An 11,561-nucleotide genomic window follows, 5' to 3' on the forward strand; every position below is an offset into this window, starting at 1 on the left:
AAGGCTGTATCATAACAAAATGTGGAAAAAGTGAAGCGCTGTGAATAATTTATGGATGCATTGTAAAGTAGATGCAGATTTGAAACAAGTGAATTTATTCAACAACTAGATTAAAAATCAAATATTAAAATAACCTTATTGAATGGCATTTTGATAAAGAGACTTGTATCAACAATTCTGTTTTCCTATAGACCTACATGTAAAATGGTTAACTTTTTTTTTTTTTTTAAGTTAGTGAACTTGTCTACAAAGGAGCCAGCAGGGTCTCTGAAGAGCATACTTAAAATGAAATATCAGATGATGTGTGACCAAAAACAGCAAAGAAAAAAAAGGTAAATATCACAACGTGTAAAAACATTAATTTTGTATTCATTTACATTAGCCTATATCTCTATGAATGTATATGCACACTCACAGACACACATACGCGTTTGGACTTCTTAGTAGACAAATTTAACAAGTGAGAGTGAAGATCGTGTTTTAAGGAAGTTTACATTTCCCATAGGAGTGGAGATTAAATATACTTACACAATTGTGCCATCTAGTGGACTTAGAACATCAGTACAGGGAATCTGTGAGGAAAAACAGTGACGCACTTTTGTATGGAGTAAGATACATGTTGTTGTAGCTCAGACTTTAGCAATTAAATATAGATTATTTGCAATTGTTAGGCCTTGTATTAAAAATAAGCTTCCCAACCAGTGAATCTCAGCTATATCCACTATCATTATGAGCTAACCATGTGATACAACAATGAAAGAAGATCATATAGCACAAATATATTCATGATATTGTCCCCGTTGGTTGAAATAATGAGGAGTGAATGATCAGTTGAACTCAGGACAAAAACAGGAAAGGAACAAACGTGATGAGAACTGACAATCAACTGAAAGAAATACAGAGCTTAAACAGAACAAACAAACTAATCAACGAAATGAATACCAGGTGTAAACGATAATCAAACAATGAGTAACTAAGGAAACAAACTCAAACACAGGAAACAGAACTAAACACGAGCAAAACCCAACCAAACAGAAACAAAACCCAGATTATCCCTTGTCTGATGGTAGCTGTTTTTACAACTGGTCATTCATGGTCTTTAGCTGATGTAGGCGTTCCGGCTGTTGAGATGAATTTGTTTGGTGGTCAAGAGAGGTAGAAAGGTTACTTGGACCAGTAACAGAGGTGAACATAGCACAAGATATCTTCATATCATGTAATTTCTGCTCACACTGTAAAAAATTATTTTCATGATTTGTTATCACAACATTTTTTTTCTTTTGTCAAATCAACTTAATTAATGTGGTTCAGATAACAAAATATTTTGAGTTTCTGTTGATTAAACCAATCGGCTTAATTTTATTACTTCAAATTGTAATTTCAATTAACTCAAAATTTTAAGGCAACCACGTAACTTACTTTTTTAAGTTAAACCAGCAATTCTGTTTTAAAGTCATTTTATTTTATTGTTTTATTATAATGAGTTTTTTTTTTTCCTTGTCCTGAGCTCTGGTAATCTATAACCTCTGATTCACTGTTATTTATTTGTTTGTTTGTTCATTGACTGATTCATTTATTCATTCATTCTAAGCTTCATATTAAACAACATATTTTACATTTAATGTAATTAATCAAAAGTGACAGTTAAGACATTAATAATGTTACAAAAATATTACTATTTCAAATAAATGCTGTTCGTTTGAACTTTCTATTCATCAAAGAATCCTGAAAGAAATATCATGATTTCCACAAAAATATTAAGCAGCACAACTGTTTTCAACATTGAAAAACAAAAATGTTTCTTGAGCATCAAATCAGCATATTAGAATGATTTCTGAAGGATCATGTGACACTGAAGACTGATGCTGAAAATTCAGCTTTGCATCACAGGAATAAATTACATTTTAAAATATATTCAAATAGAAAACAGTTAGTTTAAATTTGAATAATATTTCACAATATTACTGTTTTACTGTATTTTAGATCAAATAAATGCAGCCTTGGTGAGCAAGAGACTTAAAAATTCTTACTGACCCCAAGAAATTTGACACATTAGCTTAGTTAATGTACAAGAATATAAATGCCATGAGAGCCATATCAGCAAATGCAAAAATAATACATACCCTACAGTTTACTCTATTACAGTATCCAAGACACTAATTATAGAGATGACAACAGTATGGTTGTCCCTGCTAGTATTATATGCACATGTGATCATCCAACCACCTGTTGATTCCATCCATAACAGAGGGAAGGTCAAATCTGACTTTGGTAATGTGAGCTTACCATTTGTTTTGTTCTAAATGAACAAGTAGGCTACTCTTGGTAGGAAACAGTTAGACTGTAATTTAAATGTGTTTGAGGGCAGTGACACGATTTATTGGGGGACGTTCAACGGTGCGGGGAGTCAGATGGCTCCCTTTATTTAGAACACTTGGACAAGTCAAGTATGGGCAGAGGAAGAGCTCCCAAACACACTCCTGCCCCTGCACATGTGTTGGACATGTGTGTTGTCATTTGTCTCTGCAGCTGTTGGGACAACACCTCACAACTAAACCCCCTGTGCCAGTGAGTGTTTGGGACATTTAGGGGACACAAGCAGTGTCTTGTCTTGTTGTAGCCTAATGGATTCTCGGCTGTCGAAACAGATCCAGTGCTCGGTGTGTTTGGGGGACTTCACGGATCCAGTGAGCCTGCTTTGCGACCACACGTTCTGCCGACAGTGTATCAGCAATCATTCCCAAAGCAGCCGCTTGAGACTGTGTCCGGAATGCAGGCGACCCTACACCATGTGGGACCTCCGGTCCAACCGTGTCCTGCGGAATATGGTGAATGCCGTGAGGGAGCACTTGAGCGAGCAACAGGCGCTGAACTTAGCGGGTTCGGGAGCAGACGGTGGAACCGCAGTGAGAGTGTTTGAAGAACCGGAGAAGCTGGTGTGTTCAGATCATCAAGAGAAACTCAAGCTGTTCTGTGAGACGGACCAGAAACTGGTGTGTCTGATCTGTAGGGATGGTGAGAAACACCAGGGACACAAGTTCAAACCTGTGGAGGAGGCAGCGGAGCCCAGAAAGGTCAGTGAGTGAGGATTGAAAAGTCGTAAACTTTAAATACGTTCATTATGTTTGTGATTGACGCTACTCAAATTGCAGGTCATATCCAGGTCAGAAATCTGAAATTATTTGGTTACACTACAACTTTTGCACAGGTTTTGGCCTGGATTTGCAATCTGGATGAGTCACTAATATTTGCCATAAATCAGTGGCAGTGTACAGATTTGAGTTGACCAAAACATGTTTGATATTTTATCCATTTTTAGAAAACTTTTAATTTGTTATGCATCTCCTAGCAACGAGGCACACGTTTCTGTGTGGGTTTGTTGTGTTTGGAGTGATTTAAAAGTGTGTGTGATCCTCACTCGTTTAGTGTATGATGCCCAGTTTTTCTCTGTAACCATTTACAAAGTTGGATGATGCCTAGTGTTTTAAAATCTGTTCAGTCATTATTGTATTCCAGCCTTAATTAGAAGAACGGGTCATAAAAAAAACGAAACTTGAGAACATTCTTCACACTTACTTAAGACATTTTACTTTACTCTTGTTTCAGAGATTTCAAGTATGGAACATAAAATAATGCAATGGATTTTCACATAAGATACATGCCTGCCAGTTTTCTGTTTTAATTATATTTCATTTTTTCTTTAATTATAAAAAAGAGGGATAAAGCTTCAATAATATTTTGTGTGAAGTTGAATAATATTTGGTGTTTAATTTTTCAACACTATTTGGCAAAAGGGAAGAAGCCTTTTTTCTGTTTTATAATACTTTTTTTTTTTTAAGTGTAAAAGCAAGTACTTTCAACAGACCATGAATAACCCCAAAAGCTTGATTCTTTATGCAGCAATATTACAGACAGGTTAAATATCATTGTAATAATATGGAAATTTTACAGCTTATTTAGTCAAAATGATGGATGAGGATTATTTGTAGCAGAATTATGAATTGAAATCAATCTTTTTGAGTGGAACTTACCCAAACCAGACGTGCCTCCCATTATCTTAAATGCATAGGCTCGTTAGGAAAAAGGTGGATAAACGTATCAAAAATGCGTAATTGTATTCTAAAAGTGTTCTATCATGCTCTTCTGCTGAAAGATGCTGTATATTGAGATCTGCAGTTTTCAGGTAATGCCAGAAATATGAAATATCTTTTGTGTTGTAGAATTTATTGTTAGAGCCTCTGAGTTTTCTGTCAAAGGAGAACGGAGACCTGCAGGCTCTTATCAAGAAACAGACGAATGAGATCTCTAAAACTGAGGTGAAAAATACACTTTACACAAGAGAGTGAAACAGATCACGCAATCAATCTGAAGATTTCATAAAGGACTACAGCAGGGTTCGTTACTATCCATGATCTTTTTTTTTTTCTTCTCAGGAAAGGTCTCGGCAGCTTTCTTCCCAGATCTCTGCTCAGTTTGAGGAGATGCACCAGTTCCTGAGGAAAAAGGAGGAGCAAGTGAAGAAAATGTTGGAGAAAGAAGAGAAGGAAATGATAGAAAAGATGAAAAGAAACAGAGCAGAAATAGAAGAGAAGCTGAACGATGGCAGAGAGAAAGAAGGGATTCTACACTCAGTCTTTGAGTCTGATGAGCCAGATGGGTTTCTGCAGGTTCAAACTAACATTTGCATTCAGCACAATTTGTTCAACTATGTCCATTCTATAGACATTATTGCAGTGGGCTACAATTAGATGTTACACAGTTATTTGTAATTTTATAAATATTATAATATAGAAATTAATTAACACAATTTACAGTTTCCTTTACACATCTTTCATGTAGTTACTATAAAAATAATTATGGATAATTATAAGCAACTAACCCTTAACCAAACCCTAACCGTCATTATATAGTAAGTACATGTTTGTAACATATCCACTGGGAGGCGAGTTTAACAAACCCATGTGCAGTTCTATTTAACCAGAGAAACAAATACAAAAAAAAAAGATGTGACATGACTTGGAATCACATGACATGAAACCAGGAAACATGACTGACAAATTTCAAAATAAAAGACACAAATGCATAAACATAACCAAAACCTAAAACAGACGTAACATATCCCCCCTCTATGGGTGGTTGGAGGTGGATGACCTCTTTGGCTGTGGCATGGGGTATAGCGAGTTTGTATAACTAGTGTGGTCTATACTGCCCTACAAAGCAAAAAGGCAGTAACTACGCAGAGTGCAGAACTGAGAAAAATGACTTAAAAGTTATCCTGTCATCCAGCCTAAGTAGTTGTAGGTAGATTATTGGACATGTTGCTGTTATGTTACTTTATATTAGCTTATTCTTTGTACATATCAATCCTCATATTTAATTTGATATTTTACCCCTATTTTGCAGTTACTGTATTATTGCTTTGTATTACTTACCAAAAACATGACACCATACCAAGAAAAAAGGCAGTAACTACAGATTCTCCAAAAACTATTTTGCCACAACTTGGGCTATGGGTGTCTTAGATACACTGTATTTGAAATAATTGGAACCATTTTTTTTCCTGAACATGGATATACCAAACCCAAACTAATTTGACCATTTTAGGTCAATATTTTCCACCCGGAAGCTGTTCTGGTGCTGAAACGGCTGCTTAAAGTCTCACATTGCTAAGCTGTATCAAGGTCCAAATGGGGACCATTTATTTTAGGACCACATTATTATTTGTGAGTATTAGATTAATGTGTGTCTGGGGGTGTTTCTGTATCTGTAATGTAGTATTTGCTATACCTACAAATCACATTAATGTTAAAGCACTCCAAAAAAACTTTTCTTTGGAGCAATATAGGCAAGTTAAACTCCAATTCAACAGAGCAAAACAAAATAATTGTGTCTAAGTGTTTCTAAGGCTTTTTAAACTCTTAGGATGATAAATAAGATAAACAAGTTGATTTTATACGGTGCAGAATCTGTTTTAGGAGGTTTATAAAAGTACTGAATGAAATGAATACATGGGACAGATATTTCAAATTAGTAAACATACATTTAATAATAGATTGTATATAGATTACAGATTGTGTGTATAATATATATATATATATATATAATGTATATATATATGACAAAATAATGCATGAATTAGGCTAACACAATAATAAATTAATAATTTTGCAACCTCAATGAAAATAAAAATAAAGCCAACACACAAAAACGCAACCTGGCTTCATATTTACATTAGGCCTACAATAATAGGATAAAACATAGAAGCTTGCAGTCATGCAGAGGGACAACATTTTAATATAATTTAGGGGAATCCAAATTAAACATATAATTTTATATTCAGAAGAAGAAGCCGTGCAATAAATAAATGCTTAGGAACAGGAACCAATGTGTTTGAGTCTGAGAGCTAAGGGGGGAGAGGGAGGGGGCGTAAATACCTGCGGAAGTTTGTTTTTTGTTGAAAGCATGGATGCTTACTAAAGAGAAAGATGTCAGTTTTGCTCACAACTCGCTAACTCCTCTAAACAGCGGACATAGTCTTCAAACAGCGGCTGTGAAGAGAGTGCGTTTTAAGTTGAACACCTGTCACGTTACACTGATAGCTGTGTTTATGGACAGTTATATTCTCCTGCTGGACAACAACGCAGGTAAGCAAAGCTATTTAAAACATCGCCTGTTAATTAGCATAATGCTATCTGAATGGACCTCTGAGAGGAAGTCCCGCCCTGGCAGCTGCTTATATTGTGATAGCCGAGCCTCTTAATGTTTAATCTGTCACTGTTACTTACCATTCTCCGGGAATTTCTTTTCAACGCCAGTTCGACCATTTTCTTTCCTCGGCTTTGTGCCATCTCAAACAAAATGTGTGTGAAGTTAGAAGGGTGAAATCGCAAATGTAAAAACCGTCCTGCGACTCGCGAGGATGCCGCGAAATCAGCTGTGTGTGTTCACCATGGAAACAGTAACTTCACTGCGCAGCAACACGGTTATTTTTTGTTAGGTAAAACATAACAAGAATACAGTAATGGATGTTACTGTACTTATGCTTTGTTTCACTAGGGCTTTTTGCAGTTACTGTACAAACAACTACCATTTTTCTCCAAAACGACACATTTCAGATAAGATGTTTTGTCACATAACAAAGGATGCCTTGAATGTCATGAAAATGACAATAACTAATTTTTGACCAAAAATGCAGTTACTGCCTTTTTGCTTTGTAGGGCAGTATAGCTTTCTATAATGTATCCACTGGGGGGCCAGTTTAACGAACCCATGTGTAGTTTTATTTAACCAAACAAACAAATACAAAACAAGCAAACACTTGATGTGACTTGGCTAGATTTGACTAGGAAACAAGGAACTCACCAACAGGTTACAGGAAATAAGCTAGATAAGGCACAGTGGAAACATGAGGGCTATATATACACAAAGATTAATGACTAACAAGATACACCTGAGCTTTATCAAGACAATGAACCAATGACAAAACAGAACTGAGTAACATGACAAGATAAACCAATGAAACATGACACATGAACTAAAGAACCAATGAAAAGAAGACGTTTGTACTGAGAAACCAAATGATAAGATCGCATGAGGGAACAAGAACCAGGAAACATGACTGTGACAAATATTAAAATAAAAGCATAAACATAACCAAAATGTAAAAAAAAAAAAAAAAAAAAAAAAGTTGTTAATTAATATTACTCAATACTTTTTATAATTACACTGTAACAAGGGCACCTTAAAATTAAATAAATTTTAACCAAAAATTATTATATATTTAGTTCCCAACATAATGGGGGTTATGTGCAACAAACTTCTGTATTCTCTAAAACAGGTTGCATCACTACGGAAGAGGATTAGGGCCAAGCAATAATAAAAAAAGAAAAGAAAAATTCGAGAAAAAAGTTGTTAAATTTCGAGAAAAGTCGAGATAAAATGTTGAGAATAAAGTCATTAAATTACAAGAAAAAAGTAATTAAATTACAAGAACAAATTTGTTAAATTATGAGAAAAAAGTTGTTAAATTTCGAGAAAAAAGTCGAGATAAAATGTTGAGAATAAAGTCATTAAATTATGAGAAAAAAGTTGTTGAAAATAACGAGAACAAATTCGTTAAATTACGAATTTGTTCTCATAATTTAACGACTTTTGTCTCGTAATTTAATGACTTTATTCTCATAATTTAATTACTTTATTCTCAACATTTTATCTCGACTTTTTTTTCTCGAAATTTAGAGAGTTTTTTTCTCGTAAATTATCGAGTTTATTCTCAACATTTTATCTCGACTTTTTTCTTGAAATTTAACAAGTTTTTTCTCGTAATTTAATGAGTTTATTCTCAACATTTTATTTCGACTTTTTTTCTCGAAATGTAATGATTTTTTTTTTTTTAATTTAACAACTTTAATCTCGAGATGGTTTTATTTTTTTATTATTGCTTGGCCCTAATCCTCTTCCGTACATCACTGCTGGTTCAGGTCTTTTTGTATGTGCTTTGTTAAACATAGAGCTCTTTTCTTAAGATGCCTTCAAAGAAGCGAGCAATGAGCATAACTGATGTCCATCGCATATGCAGATTGATATTTACATTTTTTTTTTTATTTTCCTTCTCATTAACATTCAGATATTAAAATGGCAATAAACAACTAGCTTGGTTCCATAGATATCGCTGTCAGTTCGTACTGCTGTTAACACTTTCTCCGACAAGCAGATGCGATAAGACAAATCCAAATTAAACCCTGCGGCTCGTGACGACACATTGATGTCCTAAGAGACGAAATGATTGGTTTGTGCGAGAAACCGAACATTATTTATATAATTTTTTACCTCTAATACACCACTTTGTCCAACTGCCCTCCACATTCGGTTGGTGAGGTCTGAATGCGCTCTGACAACGGAAGTGATCTTTAGCACTCATTGAAGCAAAGTGTGAGAGATCAGAATGCGTTTTTTGACCTCACATAATTATTGCATATATTATCCATAACACTGGGTTATTCATAGCTGCAGTTTTCATAACAATTACCATTTGCTTTGTCTGGTTCTTCTCCTGTAGTGGTGGACTGAGAAAGGGCTGGAATTTGTTGAAGAGATGAAAGAGAAAGAAAGCTGCAGTGAAAATAATGACAGTGCTTCTCAAACAAACAAGTATGACAATATACTGTAATGCTTGAGTTAAACATGACCAACTCTGCAAGTATCCCATCGATTACATTCATCTCCTGAATTGTAGGTTCAAATCAGCAGTGAAAAGTGTAAATTTCGCACCTAATTCTTTGTTCCTTGGCCTTCATGAGACTCATTTGCAGTTCATTGTGTGGAAGGAGATGCTGGGCTCCATCAAACCAGGTGAGGACATCAGTTATCAACACTATATATTAAAATACATGTAAAAGTATATTAAAGGTACACTATGTAACATTTTTATTCAAAGTTATTTCAAACTTTTGAACTGTAGTTTTTGACCAGTAATCTAAGCTGCATTTATCTTTCAATTTTTTGTTTGTCTTAGTCCCTGATCGTAATGTCATACACGACTGTCATGACCCATACCTGAGGGTCTCCTCCGATGGGCGCAGCGTCATCCGCACATCCAAAAAGGGGATTTTTTTGCGTCACAAAGACTATAGGCCTCTGGCCAGGACCCACAAGACCTTCCAGTCAGGGCAGCACTACTGGGAGGTGGACGTAGGAGCGAAGATAGACTGGAGCGTGGGCTTTGATGGTGGCTGTATAAGCAACTTGAACAAGGACATTGGACTTCACCTTAAGCATGACCAAGGCTACTGCATCAAAGAGTACGAGACAGTGACAGAGATAGATCTGACAGTGAAACCACGCAGGATAGGGCTGTACCTGGACTGCGACAGGTGTCAGGTGTGCTTCTATAATGCCGATGACATGACTCTACTGCACACCTGCACATACCCTTCACCCATCCCTTACTCGCTCAGCCTCTCTCCTGGAGCTTATCTGGCAGGGAAGAACGCTGATCCACTGACAGTGTCCTGGAACTGATCGGTCCAGGAAACAATTTAGACACTTTATTAAGATGGTTATAAGAACAGGTCAGTTTATGGTTATTGAAGTGAACTTAAATAATGATGTACATGATGAAATAGTGCTTGAGGAAAAGTTAATGGTTGCTGTATTTACTTGCTCACTTTGTTAGGAGGTGGTTTTCTTTCTTTTAGACAATTTTTGAAAAGCACTATGTGCACTAAATTCTGATTACAAATTAAATTTTCATAACAGAGAAAAAAGGAAAGAAGAAAAGAGTTTTTTCCTTCATTTTAGACAACAAGGGAAATACATGGAAGCTTATCTGACATTTCCACAACATTAGAAAAAAAAATGTGCTTTGGAAAAGCATAATTATGACATTGTCAAAATGATGATACTGTATGAGAAAAGTAAAAATTATGACATAAGACAATTATGAGATAAAGTCATCATGATTTTCATAATTTTTATTTAAATGTAATAATTATAACTTTTTAAGTCATAATTTCCACTTTTTTTTGCATAAATTTACAGCCTTCTATCTCACAATTATGACTGTCATTGCTTTGATTTTTAACTATATGACTTTATGCAGAAATGGGCTTATAGGAAATAATTTAGATGCAGCTACCATCATTATAAAGTCACCTTCATTCTTTCGACATGGTTAATTATAGTAAAAGAATAAAAAAGAAAATACTAGTTCATATATATATATATATATATATATATATATATATATATATATATATATATATATGGTTTTTCCGGAGCAAATTCACAAAATTAACAAGCAAAAGTAGCCTATTTCTTGAACAATACCAATGTCCATAAGTGTTATTTGATATTAGAAATGTGAAATATTAAACTTTACATGTATGGTATAGTCACATGTATTTACAGTAGCCTATATTCAATATATTTAAATATATATACTGCAAAAGAAAAATGTTTCTTTATATGCCACAAGAGGGCAGTGATATAAATTGATTTTTCGTTTGTGAAAGATTTACAGTGAGAACACTGGGTTTGGAACTCACTCTAGAAATTAGACTGTATGCTCATGTTTTCCACTATTTTGTATTTTATATGTTTTACAAGTTATACGTTTTTATAAGTTTTGTTTTGTTGGTGACGAGCGGCACATTAAACAGATCAGATCAGCCTTATCTGTACTTTCAAGTGCTTCTGTTCAGCACGTCCTGATTATTTTTATACATATTTTGGAACAACATTCCTGTCCAAAAATTAATCCTAACCCTACCCATAACTTATCCCTAAAATCAAAGGAAAACGATAGGTGAATAACACTGATGTACAAGCACCTAACCCTGGTTGTAAGCCTAAACTTGACATAAATTGTAAACTTGTCCATCAGATCTGATTGATTGATTGATTGATTGGAATGTTGTTCCAGGATCAACAAAGATGTTGATCATGAACAGGTCCAGGAACATAAAATCAGTGCCTTCGTGGCACTTTAGTGACATCTTCACGTGATCTGTGGTATTGCAGCTGACATGTATAAACAACACAAAACACTGTACATCTGTGGT

At 34.9% G+C, this 11,561-nt stretch overlaps 1 protein-coding gene across 1 annotated transcript; it reads left to right on the forward strand.

The window, feature by feature from the left end:
* Positions 1–5: 5 nt before the first annotated feature.
* Positions 6–10,707, forward strand: trim109 (tripartite motif containing 109). Its single transcript, XM_067402910.1, has 7 exons — positions 6–332; positions 2,530–3,074; positions 4,221–4,316; positions 4,434–4,667; positions 9,059–9,150; positions 9,236–9,351; positions 9,515–10,707. Exons 2-7 carry the CDS (start codon positions 2,625–2,627, stop codon positions 10,018–10,020), a joined length of 1,494 nt encoding a protein of 497 aa, XP_067259011.1. The 5' UTR covers positions 6–332; positions 2,530–2,624; the 3' UTR covers positions 10,021–10,707.
* Positions 10,708–11,561: the final 854 nt, after the last annotated feature.

This window comes from Chanodichthys erythropterus, chromosome 2 (genome assembly GCF_024489055.1).
Source record: "Chanodichthys erythropterus isolate Z2021 chromosome 2, ASM2448905v1, whole genome shotgun sequence".
Classification (NCBI taxonomy): Eukaryota; Metazoa; Chordata; class Actinopteri; order Cypriniformes; family Xenocyprididae; genus Chanodichthys; species Chanodichthys erythropterus.

Bases quoted from the DNA above. Each gene is read 5' to 3' on its own strand.
- trim109 (XM_067402910.1), top strand. From the start codon at position 2,625: ATGGATTCTCGGCTGTCGAAACAGATCCAGTGCTCGGTGTGTTTGGGG. The intron at 3,075-4,220 runs GTCAGTGAGTGA...TTTGTGTTGTAG, and splicing joins AGGCAGCGGAGCCCAGAAAG to AATTTATTGTTAGAGCCTCT. The intron at 9,151-9,235 runs GTATGACAATAT...CCTGAATTGTAG, and splicing joins AGTGCTTCTCAAACAAACAA to GTTCAAATCAGCAGTGAAAA.